Source organism: Carettochelys insculpta, chromosome 4 (genome assembly GCF_033958435.1).
Source record: "Carettochelys insculpta isolate YL-2023 chromosome 4, ASM3395843v1, whole genome shotgun sequence".
NCBI lineage: Eukaryota > Metazoa > Chordata > Testudines > Carettochelyidae > Carettochelys > Carettochelys insculpta.
Window position 1 is genome coordinate 83196791 of NC_134140.1, and position 27659 is coordinate 83224449.

At 42.6% G+C, this 27659-nt stretch overlaps 1 protein-coding gene across 6 annotated transcripts in view; it reads left to right on the forward strand.

Moving 5' to 3' along the window:
• The window catches only part of SH3D19 (SH3 domain containing 19), a 135560-nt gene that overhangs the window by 32792 nt on the left and 75109 nt on the right, over nt 1–27659 (forward strand). For all 6 annotated transcript variants that reach the window (XM_074993184.1, XM_074993183.1, XM_074993187.1 and 3 more), the window contains 2 exons: nt 5152–5191; nt 25814–25854. In XM_074993184.1, coding sequence (XP_074849285.1) covers nt 5152–5191; nt 25814–25854 — 81 coding nt within the window. The remainder of the gene's footprint in view (nt 1–5151; nt 5192–25813; nt 25855–27659) is intronic.

Sequence of the window (27659 nt, forward strand, 5' to 3'; positions counted from 1 at the left end):
ATTGACATTTATAAGTACAGAGGACCAAAAAAAGAAAAAAAAATTACAATGAAAACTTACAAATCAAATAGGATTGAAGGAGGGGGATGATTAGCAGAGATGAGCAGGGGTATACTTATTTTGGAAGGTGTGAATGGGTACCATCCACCAATTATGTGATCTATAGACATTTGCAGAAGTGCTTGAAACTGTGGCTGTGCTTAAAAAGCTGCCAGGGTCTTCAGGAGTGATCTATTTTAGTTTTCTCATTTCTCCCAAAATCAATAGGGTTGTGGCTATTGATGCCTAGAATGTTCCCTGAAATGTTGGAATGGGCTGGGTTTGACGTGGCATTAAACCTTAGCATGTTACAGACAGACAAAAAACAAAGCGTCATCAAGTTGTGTTTATGGCCTTCATGAGGTCATTCAGTAAATTCTGAAGAAAATAATTTATCAGATGTTTTACCCATGAATCATATATTGGATTTGATTAATTAAAAATGTGTAGAATATATCATTTATACTAGTTTAAAAATTGTCACTGCTGGTAGTGACAATTCAGGGCTTCCTCCACACCAGTGGTGAGCAACATGTGAGTTGCATATAGTTCATCAGGGAAGCTGCTGGAGGGCTGCCAGACAGGGTGTTTATCTTGTGCTTGCAGGTCTGGGCACTTGCAGCTCCTGTCGGCCACAGTTTACCCTTCTTAATTGATGGGAGCTGTGGGAAGAGGTAGCCAGCGAATCTCTGTGGCTTGCCAAAGATTATTTGGAGATTTTTAAAACTCTGGTCTGAAAAAGCAGCATGGAATGGATATAATTTTGCAGCTGCCCTGTGTGATACAAGAATCAATTTGGAGGAGCCAGCACTGTCTCTGGATTTCTGTGATAAAAGTTTGGAATTAGGGTACCAATGAGCTTCCTTAGCTCTCCAGTCTGGGCTTTCTCTCTCAGTGCTTTGCTAGGACAAGCAGCAAAACCCCTTTCAGGTGCTGTTATCCCTCAGTGCAACAGTGTTGGGGAGCCCTACTTCCAACTAGACTGCATTAATTATTCACAGGGGAATTCTGTGCCAAAAATTGAAAATTCTGCTCAAAATATTTTAAAATTTTGCAAAATTCTACATATTTTGTCAAAATAACACAATATAATCACACTGGTTTTGATTGTTTTGTTAATTTATTTAAACTACAAGGCTGCATCTACACGAGGAAGTTCTTTCAGAAAATTAGGCCTTTTTTTGAAAGAACACATGGAGTGGCTACATACAAAATGTGCTCTTTCAAATTCCCTTTGAAAGAACATGGCGCTTCTTCCAGAGGCCCTTTTCTACTCCTGGACCAGGAAGAACACCTTCTTCTGAAAGAATCTTTCAGGAAAAAGTTTGTGTAGATGCTCCATGAGCCCTTCTTTCAAAAGAGTAGTCCTCATAGCACTGGATTTTTTTGATCCTTGGCCCGTTCTTTCAAAAAAGCAGGGTGTGTGTGGATGCTCTCTAAATCTGCTTTTTTGTGCGTGGATGCGCTCTTTCAAACGGAGATCTTCTGGAAGAGATCATCCAGAAGAATGTCTTCTGAAAGATAGCTGTCCTGTAGACGCGGCCCCATAGAGTGAACGGAAAATAGGAGTTGAGACTATTGGAAGAAATTCCCAAGCCCTCTTGCCTAATAGTAAAATACCTAGGCTTGCCCATTTATTTCAATAACTATATGCAGCTATATGATGAGTGTTACATCATAGTCACATGAAGGAAGGGGAATCAAACTCCCAGTTTCCTGGGGTGGATCACCATCTTTGCCGCTGGGGAACCAGCAGTAGCCACTCTCAAACTTGCATCATATTGAAAGAGCAACCTTAAAGCAAAATTTCATAACTTCATACACACTAACGGTATTCATACCTGGGCAGAACAGAGGGGTATCAATAAATAATGACTTTTCATATGACTTCTTCCATGGAGTGTTTTCTGTAAAATATATCACCATTTTGGGCTCCAGTCTGTATGAGCCAGTGGGTTTGCCTGCAGAGGGCAGCACACAAACCTAGGGACTTAATTTTGTTGAGCATTTTTTTGAATTAGCCTTCTATTCTGTGCCTAGGTAGCTAGAGATCTAAATGCCATCAGATGGGCCTGTAATTACTTGTAACAATAAAATTGTGCCCAGCCCTACAAAATTCTAGATACAAAATTGGAACGTAGGGTAAAGCTGCTTTTTAAAGCAAACCATTGTGACCAAATCGCTCACAACAAATGACATTAAATAAAACTTATTTACTTCTTAATAAGCATCACCTCAAGAATGTGCAGTGTGTTTAGTTATTTATATGCTGCTTAACAGTAGTACATTCCCTTGTGCTTTTTTGTTGGTTTGTTTTTTTTTGTTGGTTTGTTTTAAATTAAAACTCATCCTGGAAGTGTGGTGGATGATGTTCTTCCTCTGTTTTAAGCAGTAAATAACACATTTTTAAAAACAACAGGACCACTTCCTGTTTCAACAAAGTATGAAAGGGAGAAGGGAATTGCATTAACTTCCTGAATGACAGCATTCCAGTTGTGGGGACTGGCCAGGGAAGATCTGCCAATCAGAAGTGGGCTCTGGAGAGAAGCACTGCTGCTGTTGTTTACATATTCTTTGACGTGCTTTCTCTGTCGTTGCTGGCACATTCATGTTCATCTAGTACCAATTTGGAATATCCTGTCAGTATATTGCTGTTAAATAACTGCACAAATGGCAGCAAAACTGGGATCGCAGCAACAGATGGCAAGTGGGACCCTCTGTTTCTGAATAGCCACAGGTAAGGCAATTACCTGAAAAAATGTAAGGATGAAATGAACAAGGCTTTCTTTGTGTGTATGAGCAACTGCTGTTGTGGCTCTGATTTGAGACATTACATTTGATTTCTAACTAACAAACTGAGCAGGGTGTGGTGTGATGAAATGGAGAGCAAAGTATAACAGCGATTTAACAGATTATGTGCTGCATGGTTGTGAGAATCAGCTGAGAATCACCTGTAAACTGAATTTGAGTTGGATATGGAAATAAATGCCATGTAATCTGCTTTACTGACAAACAGCGAGATAGGGTCAAATACAAAATCAGAGAGGGAAACAGAACTACTGGCACAATTATATTCTGTTTGTGTTATACCAGAGAACAAACAGTTGCTCAACTGCAAGATTTTAAATCTCAAAATACACTCCACAAGTGTCAAATGCACAGGGGGATCTTTATGGATGTCTTTATTTCATAGGGTTAGACAGTTTCATGGTAAATCAGCTGTTTATCTACCCAGAAAAGGAGCTTTGATCTGAAAGGGTGTACACAGCCAGTAAAAGACAAATTAACTGTGATCTGTGGGGATACAGTCATCAGGAATGTGCTTCTAATTATAAGTTGGATCCCTTATTATAAGTAAATGGAGAAAGCTCTAGCTTTGGAATAAGTGCGTCTCACTATATGAATCTTGTTTCCTTTTCTTTCAAAGAGTTCAAGTATCTTTGGAATGTGGCCTTGGAACTCAAAAACATTACTTACGCTACCTAAAATAATAACAGAGAGAAAGCTGTGCTAGTCTATATACTATCAAAACAAAAAAGCAGTCCAGTAGCACTCTCAAGACTAACAAAATAATTTATTAGGTGATGAGCTTTCATGGGACAGACCCACTTCTTCAGATCATAGCCATACCGGAACAGACTCAATATTTAAGGCACAGAGAACCAAAAATAGTAATCAGGGTTGACAAATCAGAAAAATATTATCAAGGTGAGCCCCCTTACTCTCTGATTTGTTCACCTTGATAATATTTTTCTGATTTGTCAACCCTGATTACTATTTTTGGTTCTCTGTGCCTTAAATATTGAGTCTGTTCCGGTATGGCTATGATCTGAAGAAGTGGGTCTGTCCCATGAAAGCTCATCACCTAATAAATTATTTTATTAGTCTTTAAAGTGCTACTGGTCTGCTTTTTATCTAAAATAAGTGAGCTTTATTACAGTTATATTAGATAAAATACTTGCTGTACTTGAACAATAATTCTCTTCGGATAGCATCATACTATAGGTTGGCCGTCTCTAGTTGGGCACCTTCAGGACCTGAGCAGTGCCAAATGGGAGAATTTGCTGAACCACATGAGGTCAATATTGTCTAGTAGCATTACCAACACTTCCACTGCTAATTGGACTCTTAAAAGACATTTAGGGGTAAATTAGAGCTAAATAACAGCACAGAACACTGAGATAGAGGACTCAGGGCTGTAAACAAACTTTATGGGGCCATGGGAAACTTGGCCATGCCCATGATAAGTGGACATCCAGATAACTAAAATCATGTCAGACCACAGATGTGGCTGGATGAGAAAGTGCCAGACTACAGAGGTTCAACCTGTATTTGATTATAATGTAGTATTCAGGTTTTGACTGCAAGAATATTTGAAAAGTCAAACAAGTAAAAATTCATATTTTAAAAATACCCTATATAAGAAACAAATACGTTCACTTTTCACTACAACTTAGCTAAATCACTGACTGCATCTACTAGACTTTATTTGAATTTGCTGCTCAATCTCAAATACACCAGTAAACTCCCTCCTCTAATAATCTTCTGAATAAATAAAGACGTGACTGAAAACATAAAAGAGCTCCATAGGTTGGAGTTAAAAAAAAAAAAAAGCAAGGAAGCAAAGAGTTAATGGTAGCGAAGAATTGAATTCAGTGTATTTGCAGATGTTGCCCCAACTGACTGCTGATTTTTTTTTTCCTCCTGCATCCTGTCAGGGAACTCTGCCAGCTATGAGTCATGGAATGATTTTTTTGCGCTGAGTAATCTGTGGTTTTTCTTTTTCTCCCCACCCCGTCACTTTTCTTCGTTAAACTAAAGTCCTTTTTATTTTCTCGATAAACAACATATAAAAGAATAAGCTGCAAAAGACTGAGGAGGGGAGGGGAAATTTAAAAAATAGTAAATTTCCAGTTATTTTTATCTTCTCTAGCAAACCAATTAAATGTAGACAAACAGTTTTATAAAAGGGAAAAAATCCAGCTTCTGTTTTTGAATAGTCCCTTTATAATATCTAGTAGTATGATGTGATAGTTGTTTCAGATTTTTGTATAACTGTTGCTAAAGAACATTAAGTTTTTTGTGCTGATAGTATGTTTCCTGTCTTCACAGATCGCTCTGAAAGAAATAAACCAGATTACCGTTCCTCAGGGTAAGAACTCTATCCCTGTATTTATTTCTCAAACTCCCAAAATTTTTTTCCTTTGATTGTGTGGGTTAGGGAGTTTAGCCAACCTAGTCTCTTTCTTTCAGTACTGTAATAGTAAGTCAACATTAAAATTTACTTTGGATTAAGATAAACCATTTTATTTTCCTAATGGACTAAATCTTAATTAAATTTAACAGGTTTTGTCCATTGCCTTTTGTATTTCAAACTCAAAATTGCAAAAGATTTGTGAAAGACATACTGAGTTGATTGGATAAAACTATGACTTAAAAAACAAAAAACCCCAGCAATAAATTGTTTAATGATGAAACAGTGACTTCAGTTTCCATAAGTTTCTTCGTGTTTGTCTTTGTGACAGGAATAGGAGCTCTCAGTTCAGACAAATGAGCCTCCAGTTTTCGGTGTGCATCCAAGTTCTCGCAAAAAGTCAGTGAACTGAACAGTAATTATGGGTATTATAGAGTCTAAGGCCAGAAGGCAGTGTTGTGATCATCTAGTGTAGACCTCCTCTATAACACAAGCTAAACACCTGTCCCAAAATAATTCCTGAAGTAGACCTTTTAGAGAAACATCTAATCTTGATTTAAAAATCAGCAGTGATAGGAAATCCTCCATGACCCTTGGTTAATTATTCCAAAGGTTAATTACCCTAATGGTTTAATTTAGATTGGAAAGGAGGTGTAGGTTTTTAATCTAGCCTCTGCTCTGTGTCTTTCTCTGCTGGTCTGAACAATCAAGTATTGAATGTTTGCTCCCCATGTAGGTACAACAGACTGTAATCACGTCACTCTTTTTAACCTTTTCTTTGTTAATCTAAATAAATTGAGCTCCTCCTGCAAGGCATCTTTTATAATCCTTTAATCATTCTTGTGGCTTTTGTCCAAATGGTCTATAACAATGCTCTACAACTTTTTAAGCACAGGATTACTTTTTGAATTTAAGTGCAATTCTGGATCAATTCAAACCTCAATACTGTTGCCCCACCTCCTTCCCTGCCCCTTCTTTGAGGTCCCACACTGCTCACTCCATCCCCCCGTCCTTCCTCTATCCTCACTCACTATCATCAAGCTGGGGCAGTGTCTTGGGGAGCAGGGTCGCTGGGGGACAGGCTCTGGTCTTCAGTCTTGGGGTTCTGCCTTTGGAATGGACTCTGGCCTGACCCAGGGGTTGGGGTGCAGAAGGGGGTTCAGGGTGCGGGCACTAGAAGGGAGTTTGGCTGAAGCAGGGGCTCAGGGCTGATGCATCAGGTTGGGGTACCTAATGGGGTTCATGGATGGGATGGGGTTCAGTAGGTGGACTCCACTTGGCACCATTTGTCTCCCAGGCAGTGACATAGTGGTGCTAAGGGAGGCCTAGGGCCATTCCTGAAAGCAGTCAGCATGTCCATCAGTGGCTCCACACCTCTCATTGGCTGTGGTTCTCCTTTCCCAGCCAATGGAAACAGCAGAAGTGGTGCCTAAAGCCAAGGATAACATGTGGAAACTCCTTGCCCCATGCTAGCAGCTTCCAGGAGTGGCATGTGGCCAAGGCAGTGGGGAGTCTGCTGTAGCCCCATTGCACTGCTGGGCTGTTAGTGGTTGATCTCCCAGTTTGGCTACAGGAGCCTCTAGGAGATTAAACCCAACTCCAGGAAATTTCCTGGCCAGTGTTCTGCTCATGGATGGAAAAAATTAGAGGGAGTGAACTTTGTATCTGCACCAATATTGAGGTAATGTGCAGATGTCCCACACCAGTGGAAACCAAAAACAATATATATATATATATATATATATATATATATATATATATATATATTTTAAAAATTACCATAGGAATAATTAATCCAGCTATGACAAGTTAGGCATTTTAGAACTTGCTACTCAAAGAACTAAACTTAAGCATAAGAGAGAAATAAAAATATGCCGACCAGTCAAAAACTTGAAAAAACACATTTTCAAAAAAAATGAAATACAACAGCAGCATAGGTATGTATTGGGTAAGGAGGTGAGTGAGAAAGCTCTGTCATGTCCCCTCTACTCTGCCTCCCATGCCCTACACATCAAGCAGGAGGCTCCTTAAGGTGGGAGGAGAAGGAGGCAGGTCCAAGGCAGAGAGCAGGAGTAGTATGTAGTGGGAGGAGGGGCAACTGAAGTACCCCAATTGATAGCCTCCTGGCCACACCTATCAGGATTGCCTGTCACAGGTTCCAGGTTATACCAGTGGATCCCTGTCTACTGATTAGTGACCACCAGTTTGCAGTTTGTCAACATCTTATTATACAAAAGAACTCCTCAAGCATCTCTCATTGAGTCAGAATTCCCATTAGTGATAGGCAGGGCTACAATTTTGTTATGGAGGTCATGATGGCTGCTTAAATCATGATTCTTGAATTAGGTCCATTGTGCAGGGGCAGACAGGAGTGGTATTATGGCCCTGTGCTCTAGGTCAAACATTTTGGCCTTTTATGATCCATTGTTTCCATCTGCGAAGAGGCAGATAGGCCATATCTAATCTGGGCTGTGCTGCAGCCTTGTTTGCTAGGGTGCAGTGCCAGAGTGAGGCACTAACCCTAGCCCAGGGGAACTGGAGCTGCAGCTGTAGAGTGAATGTGGAGTTGGATGGCTCTCCAGTTCCACCATCTAGGCCTTACCTTTGATCATCCCCCATTTCAGGGTCTGTCTCTTGTCTTTTTTTTTTTTTATTTATTTTTTCACCCACATGTCCGCTGAGAAATTTATTAACAAGGTCTGCATCCAAATTGTAGTCTTAATGTCAGGCCATGAACTTTCAAAACATTAGATTCTGATAAGCCGTGTAAAGTTTATCTGAATCTTCTGTGGTCTCCATTTTCTTCTTTTCCCCTATCCATGTTCCATTGCTGTCTTTTTCTCAGCTCTGTTTTTAATTTCTTCATATCACCTTACCTTCAGTTACCTCTCCTAAACTCTTGTGTTGCTACCAGAGAGCAAAGGGAACAGTTGATGATAATGACATTTGAAAGAAAGCTAAACTCTTCGAGCCTGTCAGCTACAGCTGCTGTCCTGAGTTCCTTTCCTTCAGTTCTATACCTAATCCAGCTGGTTTCTGTTCCCCACACTCCAATGATACAGTTCTACCCTCAGTCTCTAGTGACCTCTTCTTTGATAAATTTTGGGCAAATGGTCCAATTGTTTGCCGAGGCCAGGATTTACTCCTAATGCATGATGACAACTATCAGAGGGGTAGCTGAGTTAGTCTGTATCTTCAAAAACGGCAGCAGTCCTGTGGCACCTCATACACTAACAGATATTTTGGAGCATAAGCTTTCATAGGCAAATACCTGCTTCGTCAGATGCATGAGACATCTGATGAAACAGGTCTTTGCCCACAAAAGTTTATGCTCCAAAACATGTATTAGTCTATAAGGTGCTGCAGGACTCTTGTTGTCCCTAATGCATGGACATAGTACTGACCAGTTTGTCCCAGACTGCATTGACTGTGAAGTTTTAGACAGCACTGTGTCATTGAAGTCACTTTTCCATAGCTATTTTCAAACTTGATAAACAGAGCTTGCTGAAAATTTTCTGATGAAACAATAGTGTTTCATCTGAAAATGCTGATTTGATGGAATCAAAATGTTTTGCTGGCAGGAAGGTAGGTTGACTGGCCTGTCTGCCTGCCTTGCTTGTTTCCTGTAAGCCCCAGTAGGCTGTCAGGAAATCGGACAGGCTGCCCAGATTGCTGTGGGCATTAAATCAGGTACACTAGACAGCTTTGCTGCTCTCATGAGACAAGCAGGTAGGCTTCACAGCTGTATGCAGAAGTGACCCATTCCGGTGGGGGTGAGGGTGGGGAGTGAAGGTACCCGACTTCAGCAATTAAAATCTAGGGGGGGCCTCCCACGCACGTCACTTATGGCAATATGAGTGGCTTACTGGCTGCCCAGCTCATCAACATGACATACAAGATAATTTACACATTATACCAATTAGAGAAGGAATTTAACAATTACCAGTCACCAATGTTTTAATTTTATAATTTAAAAATATTATTAAAACCCTAATACAAAAATAATATAATTTTAATAAGAAAGTGGAAGTATTTTGACTGTATTATGACAATGACAGTCTAGTAAATCAGTTGAACCATTCTGATTTTTATATTCAATTATAAATCATGATCTAGATAATGACATAAAATTTTGATCAGTAACGTCAAACTGAAATGATTTCACCTCTGTCAAAACAAAATGTTTCACTTTTTTTTCCTCAAATGAAATTTTGGAAATCCAGTTCTGAGGGATATTTTGAAGTTTGAATTTTCTTGTCCAGCTTGGAATGAAGAGAAATTTGAAATGATTGGATTTTGAGTGGAATGGAAATTCCAAATAGCTGGCCTTAATAAGAACAAAGATTGGGCATCAGATCAACTTATCCTGTCTTCTGACAATGGTCAATGCCGGGTGCTTCAGAAGGAATAAGCAGAACAGAATCCATCCATGATATAATGTTGATTAAACTTGCCACCATTTTAATTAGTGACACCATCAGAATTTTTAACCGCCATGGGCAGAGAAATTAATTATTTTAATTACTCACCCACATCCAACTTTTGATCTTAAATTCTTCTTCCATTTTCTGTGTGGGAATGCATTTTCCTTTGTATGCATTTTAATTCAGATCTGATGAATTGCAGCCATTTTTGATGATGATCATGTAAACATTGATAAAATTAGAGACTTTCTATACAGTTTCCCAAAACAGTGCAAGACCTTGACAGTGCTGTGGTTTAAGCTGTTTTCACTGCAGTGCCGTTATAAGTCAGTATCTCCGACTTCAAAATAAGAGTATGCACTTTTCTTTAAAATGGATGTAGTTACAAGACACTAAAGATGAGTAAATCAAATAGTACATGCCATTTTGTCTGGCAAGTATCAGAGAGGTAGCAGTGCTAGTCTGTAGCTTTGAAAACAACAAGAAGTCTTGTGGCACCTTATAAACTGGCAGATATTTTGGAGCATAAGCTTTTGTGGGCAAAGACCCGCTTCATCAGATGCATGATGCATACCACCCCCCACTCGTGCATCTGTTGAAGTGGGTCTTTGCCCACGAAAGCTTATGCTCCAAAATATCTGTTAATCTGTAAGGTGCCACAAGACTTCTTGCTGTTCTCATTTTGTCTGAATTACTGTAAATATTGAACATATTTGTCCAGAAAATAGCATCTTCCTTATTTACTCCCTACCTCTGTCTTTGGAGGATGTCTAGCTGATACACTGGTCATTCCGGGTGTGTTCAATTGGTCAGCTCCCCACTCTGCATTCAGGAGGGGCTGGCAAAGAAGGTCTGCTCACCCCTAAAAAAACAGGTCATTTGCCTGTCATGCTTGGTGTAGCAGATGCACCTTAAGGAGTCCATCAATTACAGCTGTGGCAATATCAGAGTCCTTTACAGAGCTCTTGAATAGAGGTAGAAAGCACAGGGCTAGCTCTTGGATTTATGAAGAGTGGACCAGCACTGTGAGAGTTCAAGAAGGGCAGGAAATAGACCATTTTACAGCCCTCTAAAGACCCTAGGAGGTGGTCAACTAGCTGGTCCTCAAATAGAAACAGGAGGAGGAGGAAGAGAAAGCTGCCTCCTCCCACTAAATATGGCCTTGCTAGCATGAGATGGGGCATGTTCAGGGCCTGTGATTTTACTAATTTCATTTCCTGATTTATTTCCTAAGTATCAGTATCCTCAAAGATCCTCGTACTCATTCTGAATCCAAATAACGGGCGGTTTGCCAACTGCTACAGGAAATCATTATCTTGTGACAACTTTCTACTCCATTGAAATTTGTTTATTGTATTCCTCTAACTTTTAAAATTCAGGAAATATTGAAACAGATGTCTTTCATAGGTAATGAGGATCAGTAATTATTGGAGTATCTTGAGATTAAGAGCCAGTTTATCACTTATATAATTCAATTGACTTTGGTAGAATTTTACCTGATATTGTAAGCAATATCAGATTTAGGTCAAAAGAAACAAACTCTCTGTGTTTACTCACTGTATTATTTTTGCTCTGTAAATCTAAAACATTTAGATGGTAACTGACAACTGATTCTGGGTGTTCATGTATTTTATAATTAATTCCTGAATATGGGGTAAATCTGCTAGGAAAAAACACTGGATTAGTTTTCTCTCACTTTCTGTTAGGGCAAAGAGTGAGGATTAAAAATTCCTCTAAGTGTAACGTTGTAACATGATAGAACTCTTCCTCACAATATATTTTGCTTTTGTTCTTCATTCCTGTGAGAATAAGGTTTAATCAGTTTCTTTTGATTCAAGGAATGAAAGGGAGAAGTTTTTAATTAACTGTTCCAGAGGAAAAAACTGGCTAGTCAAATGGAGTGAAGAGATTTTTACCATGGTACAAGGGTGTGATGACCTGCATCTGCCTCACATACCCTCAGTGTAAAAATGGGATGTTAACAAATAACTGCAACAACCCACCTAGAAAGATGGGATGGATTCTCCATTACTTCTGTTCTAAATCAATACCTGGTGTCTTTCTAAAAGAAATGCTATCACTCAAAAAGAAGTTTATAGATTAGATTCACAAATTACTGGGTAAGGTTGAATGACCTGTGCAATACAGGAGTTAGATTATCATAAATAAAAGCTACAATTTTGTCATGAATATTTTTAGTCAATTTAATAGCAAAGGGGTTGGGGCAAGAAAAATCCAGAGTCACACAAGGGTCATGACCTGGGAAGGGAGGGAGGTCAAAGAGTTCACTTGCCTGAAGTGGTGGCTGCTGCTTCTGGGTTGGCCCCGTCTGTTTGCTGCAGACATGGTGACCCATAAACTAGTTCGCAGCACTACTCAAGTTTGACCATTCCATCTCTAACTGAGAAGGGATGACACCACCAAATCTGAGGGGCACTGCAACCTTCTAGGCCAAGCCACAGTGCCAGAGTAGGGAGCTGGGCCCACTGAATCAATCATTATGGGGGTCACAGATTTGGTTAAAATTCATTAACATCATGACCTTGGCACCAGAGTCTTATTCATAATAGTCCCATTTACCCTTCGCATCTATGATGTGTTGTGGGATAATTTTGCAAACAGAAAGTCGTGAAACAACTGGACATGCCCAGAGGCGGCTTCTTTATGTATGAACACTAGAAGGGCTGGCTCCTGGTTCCCAAAGAACAGGTTACAGTTATTATGGCCAATCCTAGGAGAGTAAAGCTGTGGTAGATTTAATTTAAAATGCAGCTGGATGAGCAGATGAGTGAATGCAGCCTTCCTTTTTGGTCCTTGGGACCAAAAGAGATATTGGGAAAGAGATGTTTGAAGAGGTAAAACAAAGGAGACAACAAGTTTCCTTTTCTCTCTTTCACATTCTGATCAGTGAAACCTGAGTGAAAGTTAGGCCATGACTTATAAGGAATTTCTTATATAGTGTTGTTTGTTTTAAATTCTCTTTTTCATCTTTCTGTATAACAAAGTTTTTTAGCAGCCTTTTATTTGTCAGTTAAAGAAATGTGGCTTTTATGTAGGCTCCACTTTTGTTTTCTGTGTTGTGTGATACTGATCTTGTAAAGTTGTGTAGGATACATTCATAATTTTCTAACTTTTTCATATTTAAGGGTGTATTACCACCATGCATCTCTGAAGCATCTTATTCACAACCAAGGCCTCCCATTATGAATACTTGTGTCCTTCCACCTGTAGCTAGGCAGAGAGGAAACCGCTCAAACCACATGCCTGACAACACAGAGAAATTCTTCTCATTCTGAAGCAGGTTAGGGATACCGGGCATAACCTACTTGTGCAGACCCCTCAAAAAATTTACAATTTTGGGTGCAGCGGCTGATTTTTTATCTTTCTGGGTTGGCAATAGTCAGTCGCTAACATAACTCTCTTTTTTAAAAATTAGAGCAAAATAATATTTAAGTATGACTGAATGTGGGGAGAAGGGAATTGACACTCCTTGGTCTGGCATGGTTAGGACCTGACTGGTCCCGAATGACAGAATTTGCTGGACCAGGTGAGGTCCAGTGCTTCTGCCCAGGCAGCCCCAGCCTCTGCTCCCCAGAAACTTGCCCCCCATGCTGCAGCAGGGGCTCTAGCTCTGGCCCAAGCCAGGTGGAGGGCCACTGTTCTGGCTCCCTCTCTGGGACTCTCTGGTCCGGAGACATCTGTGATCCTGCTGGACCATGGATGTTGCCAGGCACGGGAGTACCATATTTGAGAGGTTCAAACTGTATCTGTAAAAAGAGGCACTGAAATATGTTTAGAAAATATTTTATCACAAAAAATACTCAGAAGTTGGATAAATTACAGATTTTTTTCAAGATAATTTATATCTGCTCAGACTTGTTGGTTTCTCCATGATGCACTGGGTTTCAAATCCAAACATTGTTTTAATTTAATCGAAGTCCCTAAATAGATTTTTAATAGTATAAAGAAATTGGCAAGATATATCTTGCATATACAATGTCTACCACAATGGGGATTATAATTATGGTAACAGCCCTTGGAGGTGAATGGTGATCTGTGAATGGAATGAGGGGTGCAGTGAGAGATCAAAGGCAGTTTCCAATGGCTGCTCAATTATAATGGTAAATTTTAACGCATTTTTTTATAGTTATGTGTACAGTGAATAAATACAACTGTGATTCTGAAGTTTTCAAGACCACGATAGCCACAAGAACAAGAAACTCTCCACAGAGATGCACGCAGCATGACTAATAATACTTTTTCTTTGAGTGTCCCCGTGGGTGCTCCACAATAGGTGTCGGGCTCACCCGGCGCCACAGATCGGAAATCTTCCAGCAGTTTCTCCTGGATTGTGCATGCGCTGGCGCACACCGCTCCCCTGCGCACCCCCGGCCACGTGTGCGATCCGGTCCCCGCCAGTTCCTTCTCAACCGCCATCGGCTGCAGACAGAATCCGCTCAGGCTAAGGCCAGAGTCAGATTAGATAGTGTTTCTACGTGTAAATTGTTGTTTTTTTTCGGTAAAAAAAAAAAAGAGGACAAAGAGAATATCAAAAAAAAAAAAAAAAGAAAAATATATAATAAAAAGAGAGAGAGGAGCGGAGAAGAAGAATGGACGTGAAGGCCAGTAGGCCGCCCGCTGCCCCGCAGGCCAGTGACCGCGATTCGGATACAAAGGCACGGATTAAGTGCTACGTACCCTATTAACAGTAAAGGACTCACCGCGATGGCCTCTTCAGGTTTTAAAAAGTGTGAGTCCTGCCGTGAAGCTATGCCGGCCTCCGATGGGCATAGTGAATGCATCCGCTGCCTGGGAATCACATGTTACCCAGAAGTGTTCTCACTGTGCTAAGCTCACAGTCAGGGCCAGGAAAGACAGAGAAATGCATCTTAAAATGCTCTTGTTTGACAAGGCCCTCCAGCCGGACTTGCCGGAGAAGCCTCACCCAGAAGGGCCCTCTGGGTTGCATAAGAGGAAGGCAGCTTCTCTGACCCCCTCGGTGCAGAAATGGAGGAAATTCTCCCCAGCTCGATCCTTGCCGGCGGTTTCAGCGAGTGGGACGAGCGGAGCGCACAGCCCCCAGCCGCATACTCAGGCAAGCGGCAGCGCGGCAGCGCACGTGGCAGAGGCTGAGCCTCCGGTTACACAACAGCCGGCACGCGCGGTGCCTAGAGCGTCAGCGAGGCAAGCGCCGGAACCGGCGGCACCGCCACAGGCGGCACCGGCCCCTGCGGCACCAACGATGCAGGGCCGCCAGGCACGGAGCCTGCAGGCACCAGAGAAAGTTAACCATGCGGCACCACAGCTGAGCTTGCCGAGCACGGCGCCGACAGCGGGGCTGAGATCCCCGGCATGGGAGGGGGCAGTGCCAGCCCCACAGGGGAGGGACAAGGCAAAATCAAAAGCCCGGCACCGCAGCCCATCTCCGAACAGGGCTGTGCTGCTACTAGCAACAAGCCCTACCCCTGTGCTACACACGCCGCCCAGAAGGCCTGGGTCTCCACCGGCCTATCCAGAACTTCCTTCTCCGTTCCTCCAACCAATGTCACCATGGCTTGGGCCACCTTCACCTTTTCTGGGATTGGATCCCCTGGAGTACTATCACAAACCAGTTTCACCTCTATCTGTGTCGTCGCGGAGGTCTCGCTCTCCCAGACGTCGGGGGTACACACCCCGCAAGTGGTCTAGGTCTCCATCCCCGGACCCTTGCCCATGCTGCCATGGTCGTCCTTATCATGCTGGACACAGACACCCCAGGCCTACGCCCAGGGGCAGGTCCCCCCCGGCCGTTCAATACCCCCGTGGACACTCCCGATCGGGGACGGAAGCCCAGTTATCTCAAGGGGAGTTAATTTTAGAACCCCGAGATTTTCCTTCACAATCCTCCAGCGAGCAAGTGTATCATTGACCGCAGGAGCCTGAAGGTTCGAGGGAGGTTTACCCCAGTGGTTCCTCCTCATCCTCCCCAGATGAGGCCATGGCCCCCGGGGATGTCTCTCCCCCGGATGACCTCAAACAGTTTCAGGAGCTGTTTAAAAGGGTGGCTTTCACACAAGGCATTCAAATGGCAGAGGTGCAGGAGAAACATCACAAACTCCTGAAAAATTTGAGACCCCCGGCTTCATCCAAAATTGCTATTCTGCTGGACGAAGCCATTATGGAGTCAGCCACCACCATATGGCAGACTCCGGCCTCCGTTCTGCCTACGAACAAGAGAGCGGATAAGAAGTACTTTGTCCCGGCAAAGGGCATGGAGTTCCTCTTCAGTCACCCACAACCAAATTCGTTAGTGGTTGAATCGTCCCAGCAGATGTCAAAGACTTCTCAGTACAAATCGGGGGGATCAGACAAAGATGCTAAGAAGCTAGAGCTGTTTGGCAGGAAAGTATATTCCTCCTCTACCCTGCCATTGAGAATGGCAAATTATGTGGCACACCTAGCGAACCATAATTTTGATAATTACTCCAGGCTTACTCCTCTCATGGATTCACTTCCGGAAGATAACAAGCCGGTGTTAAAGGCAATAGTGCAAGAGGGCTACGCAGCATTGCGGACGGGAGTCCAGATTGCCCTGGATGTGGCGGATACGGTGGCACGTTCAACAGCTACAGCAGCGGTCATGAGTAGAGAATCCTGGCTCCAGACATCGGGTATCCCGAGGGACCTACAGGCGAAGATCGTGGACCTTCCCTTTGACACGCAAAAGGTGTTTGCAGACTCAACCGACTCGGTCCTCCACTCCAGTAAGGACTCGAGAGCTACACTTAGAACCTTGGGTATTTATACTCCTCCATACAGGAAGAAAAAATATTATCCTCAGCAAAGACACTACCCGTACCAACCGCAGCGCGCTCAGTATCAACGGGGCTACGACCAAGGGTGCCATCAACAGCAGCAACAGTACAGAACTCCCAGGCGACATTCTCAACAAAGCCGTACGCTCGCGGGACAGGCCCAAAGGCAACAAGTTTGACGGGTATGTCGGGGGCTGCACTATCACTACCATCGCTCAATGCCACTCTCATCTCATATTCCATCATCGCCTCAGACCGTTTTACCCCCAATGGCAAAAGATCACCACAGACAAATGGGTGCTGGAGATCATAGCCATGGGTTACGTGATCCCCTTCCAGTCGCTCCCACCGACGAAGCCTCCCTCCAGGCCTCACCTCCGGGATGCTGCCCACGAGGTGAGGCTCAAGCAGGAGGTGAGCCACCTTATGTTCGTAGGGGCGGTGGAAAGAGTGCTGGAACAATTCCAGGGGAAAGGTTTGTATTCACGCTACTTCCTAACAGAGAAGAAAACAGGAGGCTGGAGGCCCATCCTAGATCTTCGGGGCCTCAACCGCTGCTTGCGCAAGCAACGTTTTCGGATGATCACAGTCGCCTCCATACTCACGGCACTGGACGATGGAGATTGGTTTGCAGCCCTCAACTTACAAGATGCTTACTTTCATATAACAATCCACCCGGCACACAGACGCTTCCTCTGCTTCACGGTCGGCAAGGAACACTTCCAGTACAGGGTTCTTCCGTTCAGCCTCTCCTCAGCCCCCAGAGTCTTTACCAAAACCCTGGCAGTGGTGTCAGCTTACCTGCACAGACAGGGGGTGTTTATCTTCCCATACCTGGACGACTGCCTGCTGAAAGGGGCCTCGAAGGCAGAGGTCCTACGCATGATACGTGTCACAGCGGACACCTATTGTGGAGTACCCACGGGGACACATCTCGAAGAACCATCGTTACTACAGGTGAGTAACTTCTCTTTCACTAATAATTGAAAGTGGTAATGCATAGATGTGACACATTCTCCATTACTTTTGCTTCCAACTCAAGGCTTAATGTCTTTCTAAAAAAGACATACAATAACAAAAAAAAGTTGTATGGGCTAGCTACACAAATTACTGGGTGAGGTTGTATGACCTGTACTGTACAGGAAGTTAGATTAGATTATCATAATCAAATCCACCCAGAGATTGAGGGGCAAAAGTGGCAACTAACTTGGGGCCCAGAGATTCAGTAGGGCCTGGGCGGGAGCTGGGATCCCCAGGCCCTATAGATCACCGCTGGAACCTTAGGCAGTACACTCCCCATTGGTGCTGAGGTCTGGTTGGGTAGGATGCGGTGTGGTCCAGGGGGTACTGCCCCCATCTTGCCCCTTCTGTGTCAAGCCTTGCCCCTTGGGAGCGTGGAGCTGGCCCCTCCCCCACACAGATATTGTCCATGGCCTGGCAATTTGGTTGGTCTTCCTGATCATAACTAAAGCTACAATTTTGTAATGCAAACTTTAATCAATGTAGTGGCAAAGACGTTGGGGGAAAAATTCCAAAGTCATAGAAGGATCATGGCCTGGAAAGAACTGGGGATTAAAGACTTCATTCACCCTTCAGGGATGTCTGCTTCCTGCTATGTTGGCCCCATCTCCCTGCTCCAGACTTGAGTACTACCACTGTATAGATGGATGACTTGCAGTCCTTCCATAACAATAAACTTGGGACCCATGCTAAGCTCAAAGACGAAGGGTGGAGCTGTTTCATGAAACATGCTTCATTGACATTTTGCCTCCTTTAGCACCATTGGGTTTCCTACCCCATGTCAGAGGAGGAAGTAGCTCTCACGCTTAATGAGGAAACTGACAGCAGTATGCTTCATGAACCAGCTGGGCAGACGGTTCTTGGCAATTTTGTGGCTTTCTGACCTGTGTGAATTTTAAGCTGTGCCTGTTCTGCACTGAGATTTTTTTCTCGCACCGCTGGTTGAGGAGAGCCATTGGATGGTTGATGGGGAGAGTGATAGATTTAGCCTAGAGATATATATTAAAAAATTATAATCCCAGCAAAATGTTATCTATATGTGTGTGTGTGTGTGTGTGTTTTATACTAGTGCCTGGCAAGGGACAGACCTAGCCACAGTTCCAGCTCTCTTCTCCCCTCTCCCTCTCCCCCCATCAACCCCCCACCCTCCTGGCCAGTTGGAGTTTTGTTTAGAAAACAGTATCAGTCTGTCCTGCCATTGGCAAGAGGAGGTAAGTTTTTTCTTGTCTGCTGGGCTGACTTCCTCAGTACTCTACCCCAGCAACTTTTACTGATGGGGCTGCTCTCTACTCGCTAGCTGCACTTGAAGGCATCACCACAGCCTATGCAGTGAGAGCACCAGGGAGCATGCAGTCCCATGCCAAATGCAGGAGGAACTTCCAAAGCCCTGATTTTAACTCAAGGTAACAGTGTGGATAGACACTTGGAAGTGGTGTCAGATGGAAGACGAGACACAGTAAGACCTGGGGCAGAGGAGTGCCATGGAGTTAGAAGGGTAAGATGAGAAATCATGATGCAGAAGAGGAAGAGCTGCAAGGGAACCATCGGGGAAAAAGGGATCACTCCCCCCCATCCACCCCGTCCCCTCGGTGGATGACTTTTGAAATAAACTAAGATAATGTTGAGGGGGTTTAAATGCCCTGGAATAAATTTTTGTCTTCTGTCTCCCATCACTTTTCTGAAAAGTAAATAAAATCTTGTAGAACAGGGGTCAGCAATCTTTCTGAAGCAGTGTGCCTGACCTTTTGGCCTCTATGTGCGGTCCGAGTGCCTGTTATACTTTTTAGAGTCACTAATAGTCCTACATAAAACAGCTTCATTAATCAATAAAGATACAGAGCTTTGCCATTTAGGTGGTGGTTGGTAGCATTAGGTGATCTTTTGTTAATCCACAGGCAGCATGGCTTTGAGCAATCTCCCAGCTGCATGGGGAAGGAGAGACAGGGCTGAGCTCTCGCCTCACATGCTGATGAAAATGTGGTTGGGTGCCACTCTTGGCACCTGTGTCCGGCTGCTGACCCCTTGTAGTAAAATGTACACAGAATAGTTCAGCAACAGGAGCCGAACAGCCTTCAGTCTCTGCTTATTAGGTGTATTGTCTGGAAAAAAGGTTCATGATGGCAGCCATAGTTCTAGGCAGGGCTGTGTCATGGAAGATGCAGTGACATTTTCAGCTGGCTAATGACGGCGTCTCTCCCACCTTTAAATTCAAAAAGCCCTCGCTCTTAAACACAAAGGATTTTTAGTCTCCACAACAAGCAACTCTAAGGTTGAAGAAGCTGACGTAGAAAAATGGACTGATCTGATTATAAATTGTGTAGAATAATGGGACAAATTAATCATGCATGGGTGTAACTTCCAACTGTCTTGTTTTGTCTCTTTGTTTTACAAAAATGTTTTGGCAAAGGACAGATCATGAAATGCACCCAGTGGATGGGGAGGAGCATTGTTCCCAACAATTTTATTTTTAGTGTTCTTAGGAAAACCATAAATGCCTCTGGAGAGTGGAGGAGGCCATTGTTGCTGACCAAGCAAGGGAGGCTGAGGGACTGGTGATGATTTTAAAACTGAGCGGGCAAGTCTAGCTAATTCAATATGGCCATCATAAAGGTGTTTGCTCAGGCAATTCTTTGTTTGAAAGGCTCTCCTGCCAACATTACAGACCGTGCAAAACTCCGTGTCTGAGCAGGCATCTAATTTGTCTTTTTATGACTTGGAGACATCTATTTCACTTGGCTAAGGTTAGTCTTTGTCCTAACACTTCTTGTTTGTCAGATTTGCTCTTGTTAGCGTATTAGATCGGCTTCCACTGCCTCTGGTTTTGTTTTGCACAGGAGAAGAAAGAGAGGGGGATTTGTACTTGTTTTCCCCTTTGATAAAATGCTTGTTTAGTGTGATATTCAGTCACCATGTGTTGTCCTTTCTTGTATTCAGTGCATATAGTGTGGTGAGATTAGCCTGTCTGCGTAACTAGCAACTGCTTCTCAGAGGCTAAGTCTAAAGCCATTGGATACATATAGCACTGCCAAGGCATCTGTAATGACCTAATATCCAGCTGAATCTTTGGGGTGAATATTCCTTCAGACCTACCAGAGATTTCCTTCTTCATTGGGATTATGTGTGTTATCCTCTGTAGAATTTGTACAGAATGTATGTGTTCAGTTCTATCTTATGGCTCTGTGAGACACGTTATTATGTTATATGAGATGGAGGGAAAGATTTGTCTATCTTCTGGTTCAGAGGCATTTTGTATAAAGTATGCCTGGTATTGTTTCGATTTAGACTTCGCCTATAATGGGGATTTGCCCCCGTTTCAGCCACCTGTTATAACACACCAGTGCAGCTGTACCAATGCAAACCCTTAGTGCAGAGAATAGTAAACTATTTTGAGATCTGATTTGCTCTGTTTCATCATATCCTGATTTTGAGAAGGGAAGATAGAGTTGTGCAAATACTAGCTTTGCTTATTTACGTTAAGGATTAGCACCAATGCATCCATACTGGCTGCTTGACATAGATGGCTGAAATTGGGACAAATAGCTGCAGTTAGGGTGAATCCTCAGCACAGACAAGACCTGAGTATGTATATGCAATAAGTATAGTGTTTGACTCTGTCTAGATGAAGGGGCTGTGTTAGGCTACTCACAAATTACAGTTGCTCTTAGAGACTGTCACCTGTCCTGAAACACAGACCTAAATACATCTGTCCAAGACCTGAAGAAGATGTCTGCATGTCTCAAAAGCTTTTTTTTTTTTCACCTGAAAAAGTTGATCCAATAAAGGACATTATGTCCCCCATCTTGATTCTCTAATATCCTGGATCAAAACAGCTACAATAAGCCTGGAAACAAACTGAAATATGCACAGTTGTAAACTGCCCCCTGAAGCCTATCCATTAAGGCATATAATGTCAAATTTTGCTCTTGTGTCACAACACCATGAAGGTTCATCACTATGTTAATAGAAGCGTAGTGGCTGGAGAGCATCCCCAAAAGAAACATCCTCAACAGAAACTTCACAGAGTACAGGGAAGGGTCAAGCTTTTAAGGAATAAATATGTATTTAGACATCAGCTGTTTTTTCAGTATGTTTTGTGATTTGCGCCTGTTAGGAGTCTACCTTTTTAAACACTAAACTGTGCACATTATTTTTATTAATTTTATTTTTATCACTTTAAATAAAAAGGTTTATGGGACAGAGCCTTCCTATTTTGCCTTTCATTATCACTTTGTCACAAAAAGATGAAAGGACATAATTGTCATAGATACTGGTTGCTAATGTTCAGTAGTGCACAAAATCCATTCCAAAGGAATAATGATGTTTTTAATGCTTGTACTTTTTAATGGATGTTTTTCATTGTAAGTGGCAAAAGCAAAATCCATTTTAATGAGGAAAAAATGCTGTTTCCCCTTCATCTAGCCATTTAATTTTGTTTTGAATTGCTTAAGTTGTGCATAAATAGTATGGTGCAGAGTTGGCAAAAATAAAATGGTAGCTATTGTGTTACGAGAGGGAGAGAGAGAAGCAATGGTTTGAAGTTGTAGTCTTGGCTCTAAAGCGAGTGAGGTTACATCTGCACAATGAAAAAAGTCAAATTTATTATAGTCGACTTTGTAATGCTGGATTTTATAAAGTTGAAGTTGAGTGCCTGTGCCTGCCCACAAAGTCAACTTATTGCATCCCCACTAAATTGCCAGAGTTCGACTGTTGCAGCAGTGCACCGTCGGCACTTACTCCATAGTTCCTTCAGCCCCATGGTATTCTGGGTTTTTTTTGCCAGTGTGATATGGGAAAAAAACAGTCCGCAAGTGGTGGTGGGATGTGTGTTATCATCTGCTCAGTCTGTATTGCTCTCATTCCCCTCCCATTGAAAACAAATATCCATTTTTCAGATGTTTTTTTCCCTAATGAGAAAAAAATTGAGTCGTCCACATTATGGAAGGAGGCAGCTTTTTGATGGAAAATCATCTTTACAGAAAGAGGCAGCTTTTACAGAAGAGTTTTTTCAAGAGACTTCAAATTGCCATTACATACAAGTGAAGAGAGCAAGTCAGAGAGTGCTCATTTCAAGTGCTGGTTTGATTTCCCCAGGACACTGTGAAGTCTTCTGTCTGTCCACAGAACAGACAGCAGAAGTAAAAGCTTCCTTACCACATCCCTACTTCTTTGGGTAACAGAAAAAACAATCTGTCTTCCTATTTCCTATCCAACAGGTGGTGGGGAGGGGGTGGGAGGAGACCGGGGGTGCTTCTGCCCCAGGGCCGAAAGATTCTAAAGGCCCTGGAGCTCCTGGCTGCTATGGCAGCTGCCAGAGCTGTGGGTCCTTTAAATGCTGCTGGAGCCCCTAAATGCTGCTGGAGCCCCGTGCTTCAGACAGCTCTGGAGGCTGCGGGGGCAGCGGGGTGGGGACGGGTGGCTGGCTGCCCTCAGCCTGGCCGTTTCTGCCTCAGGCCCTGTCCCTCCTGGGAGCACAGAGCTGCTCCCACCCAATACACACACTCCTTGCCAAGGGGTCATCTGATAAACCCCTTTTCTTTCTGGTAAAACTGGCAACCAAGGATACCAGCTGTGTTGGGTGGATGCTTATTCACAGTGAACAGGACTGAAACCATCATGTACTTTCCAGATGTCTATCCAACACCTTTCTATAAGTAAAGATGTTAGTTATTACTACCTGGAACAGATCTGAATTAATTACCCAGATCTACTGACTTCCCTTATCTGCCTTTCCATCTTGCCACTTTTTGTGATGTTTGTTTAAAATGTGTCTTTTAGCATGGGCTACAGTGCTTAACATGTATGGATGCTGATCCTGAGTGAGGCATCTATAAACTGCACTGCAAGAAACAATATCCCTGGAGATTACCAAATTAAAACCAGGAAGAAAATATTAAAAAGCAATTAACATTGTGTTCTCTCTCTTTTAAAGTTCTGAGTTATACAGCCTTTTTCTTGCATCTCTTACAGAAAACTGTCAGTATCGAACATGCTGTAGGAGAAATGCGAGTGATGTGGGGAAATCGTTGTTGGCAACTCTGGCATTTCTTTAGCAAAACTCTGCTTTCGATGTTGTCGTGGCTGGAAAGACAAGCAGGGTGGAGCTGTTGATAATACTTAGAAATTTGGTGCAGTGTGTACGTTCTTTACAGGCCACTGTTAAAAGTTTGTGTTGCTAATGTGTAGGGCATGACTGAATGAGTCAGCAGTTAGTTGGAGCTTGCTGTGATCCTTTATGAAGATAATTTTGGTTTTTTAAGTCTGTAATTTGTTGAGAAATAGTTAAATATTTGTACAATCTGAAAACTGTTTTTAAAGCGCACAAACAACTAATCTGAGAGACCCTGTGTTTGTCTGTGTGAATGTTTATATTATTCTGGCAAACTTTTTTTGCTTATTGGTTTGCTTTTAGTATGTGATAAGATTTTTTGGGGGGAGAGGTGGGGGACTGATTAGATAATAGGCCTCACCATATTAGAGTTACAGATGTGTATGGACTAACAAATATGCTATTTTACGCTATCCCAGTGAATACATAAATTCTGAGCTGAAGGAGAATAAACATACAATTAAAAAAAAATAGGAAACCAAACTTGTGGCAGGATACAGAGTGCAAGCACAGGGCAATGTGTTGCCATCTGTACCCTCCACTGGGGGCTGTGCCAGGTAGGCACACAAATTCTCTGCTCCCCACTGCTCAGCCCCCCCCATCCCACTCCTGCATCCTACCTCCTGCTGCCAAGCTCACACTCCAATCCCACTCCTGCCCCAACTCCACACCTCCATCCCCAGCCCGCTCCTGCATCTCATCTCTTGTTCCCACCCAGCAAGTCCACACCCAAGCCTGCTCCCCTGGCAGTCCCCTGACACGTGCTGAACTCCTCATTTTTGGCCCCACCCCAGAGCCCCCGGGGAGGTCCCATGACATCTGCTAACCCTGGGCTCCCACAAGACTTCATCTGTCCCTGGGGTAAGCTCCGAGCCTCAGAGACCCCTCCGCGCCCCATGGAGCTGGAGCTTCAAGGGAGTGAGGGGAATCTCTTTCTTTTTCCTTCTTCTTAGCTGGGGCCACTTCTCTAAGGGCTTTTCACATACCCCCCTTTCTCACTGGGGGGCCAGGTCAACGAGCGTGGGGTTTTTTTTAATTTGTATTTTTGCTTTTCACTTTTGTGTGGCTCTGACTTATTTTTCTGTGGGCTACTGGCCCCCCACCCAAAAAAAGGTTCCACGCCCCTGCTTTAGGTCATTGGTTCAGAATCATTCTAGGTACTCTGAGTACACTAGTACTCTCCACCACTGGTACCACCTGTGGAGCTGCACTGATGGGAAAGTATTGTGTAAACTCTGCAGTTTGTATTAAAGACACTGTATTAAAGGTAGTGTTTTTTGTAAAAAATGGTCTTTAGCCTTTAACTGGTTTTCCCTAAGAATTCTCACTAAGAAGGTGGGCCTCATTTTATCTGTACTGTAAAAACAGGGGTGTTAGTAGGTGATTTGGAAAACTTCTTGTGACTTAATATTTTGCCAGATTCTCAATATCATGTTCTTGAAGTTAACATAATATTTTAAAAACATGGGTGTCCTCAAATTCTTCTGGATTGTGGATTGCAGAAGAAGGAGCACTGTTATGTCTAAATTGAGTAACTGTCTCAGAAGGAAAGCATTAGTGACCTTAGCTCTACTAAGTAAACAAATGAGTTGCGAGAAAGAAACAAATTTGCTTATCCTTGCATATCAAGAAATTTCCAGTCATGTTTTTACCCCCATAAACTGTTAAAAACTGCAAACCCAGCTGACTGTGAAAATGAATTGGCTTTTAAAGTAGCTGTTGAAAATGAGTAGCAAATAAAGTGTGGTATTGTATTATTTGTATTTTTACTTATTTACAAGAATGTCCAGTCATGAAATGCTAAATAGTCTGGTAATATGTGAACTGTGATAATCTTCCAAAGTTTTTTCAATCCAACATAAGATGAAACTGAACTTCAGCACAGTATTCAGAACACACAATAGTTTTCTTTTTTTAAAATATATCTTGCAGTTTTTGTATGAACGTAGAATGAAAATCATATATTAGTTTTTATCAGGCGTTGGATGGTTCTGAATATATTAACCATTGCAGACCAATTTCTGTAGCCTAACAGATGTGGGGGAAACATGAACTTTGTTCTGAAATGCATAGCTTCCTTTTTGTCTTTGTACTAAACAACACCAGGTGCTGTGCTGTCAGTTTGTGTAACAGTGTATTTTCCTCATGGTACATAAGCTCTGAGTAATTTGAGCTACTTGTCATTTATCCTGTGGATTAGTGAGATGCTTAATATATTTTCTTTCTCTTTATTCAGCCAAGGACCCCTCTCGTCCATCAGAGCAGCAATCAAGAGAAGTAAGTCTATTTTTCTTCTGCTATTGGGTATCTTAATTTCAAACTGGTGCATCTTCATTACCAGCAAGTGGCTATGTTTTATGAGGAGATTAAATGACTAAACAAAGGTAAGTTTATAGGATCATTCATCATTTCACAGATTGTAATGATTTTTGCTTTACCTTGTTTTAGACTATGTCTTCTGTTTGCTGCTGAATTATTTTTTCTTGAAGAATACCAGCATTGTTCTTACCTGTGCATTAATGCTGAACTATGTATGTCTGAGTCTGAAGAATCTGGGTTATAGTTGCCTTCCCTAACTTGGTTCGTAGGTTAGAGTGTCTTCTTGCTTCCATTGAAGTCAATGATAAATCTTTCATTGACTTTAGTGGGAGCTGGGTTTGGACCAATGCATGTGGTTTTCATTTTGGAATAGAGATTTTTTTTTTTTTTTTTTGCGTGGGATGAAAGTCTAGTTTATGCCTTTGGGTGACGTTCACAGATCTTTACTTCAGCTGAAATCATTCAAAATAATGTTTTCATCCCCCGTGTTTTTCCTGTTGGTCATTTATTCCCTGTAACTAGCATTTAGAAAGCTGTCTTCTCTTCAGCTTTGTGACACTAGTGTGGGTTTTTTCCCTAATAAACTTCTCCACTTTTGGTATCACTGATCCATCTCTCCCAACTAGCAATTGTGGGCTCTCCAGTATAGACAGAGCGTAAGGTGGTCAGCAGGACTGTAAGCCCTTTTTTGCTAACGGTTCAGAGCAAGTCTTTCTGATGCTATGCTTAAAATGCAGCACCTTGTACACATTAGTGCAACCGTTGCTCTTCCCATTTTACAAATGAGGAATTGAGGTACCGAGAGATTGTGACTCATACAAGGTCACACAAGAAGGTCTGGCAGAGCCAGGAATTGAATCCAGATTGTCTGAGCCCCAGTCCTTTGTTTTAGGTACAAACCATCTACGAGATGATTGCATAATTAACGGCTAGCATTTCCCAAATCTAAGACATAAAGAGGCAAATTAAATACATAGTATAAAATATTCTGTCAACGAGCAATCAAACAAATAATTGTTTTCCTAATCTAGTAAACCCTAACCTCTAAATCTTACTGTAATACAAATAATAAGTAGTGATAATATACAGTAAAATCTCTGTTATCTGGCATCTGTGGGGAACAGAGGGTGCCGCATAATCAGATAAAGTGAGTCTGTGCTCACGAACGCTCATGCTCAAAACTTTTCTGTTAGTCTATAAGGTGCCACAGGACCCTTCGTTGCTGTTAAAGATCCAGACTAATACGGCTACCCCTCCGATACTCAAACGTATCAACTCAAACGTGTATCCCATGATTCAAAAGGGGTGAAGCAGCTATTATATATTTATGTAGACAGAATGTATAAAACAGTTACTTATATGACATTAATCTCAGTTATAGACAGGCCTGAACCAAAGCTGTAGCTCTGCCTGTTCCTCAACTCACTCTACCATTAATCTCAAGAATGTTCAGTGTCTACTGCAGCAACATTTCCTTATTAGCATTAGAAATGTCTTTCTTTCTCTGAGCCTCAACTTCTTTGGTCTCATTGGCTTCCATTTGCAAGGCCTCATGATGAATGTCAGCAGAGGGGGGCCAACAGATTTGCAGGACCCCAGGAAAAGGTGGAGGGGGAATTTTGTGCCCCTGGAATGTGTGTGGCCTCAGCCATCAGGGCAGGGTGGAGGTGAGCTTCCCTCAGTCAGAACTGCAGCACCACCGGAGCACTCCGTGTCTACTGCAGGCAACCCTCATCGCTGCCCAGACTGTGCCGTGCGGGGCT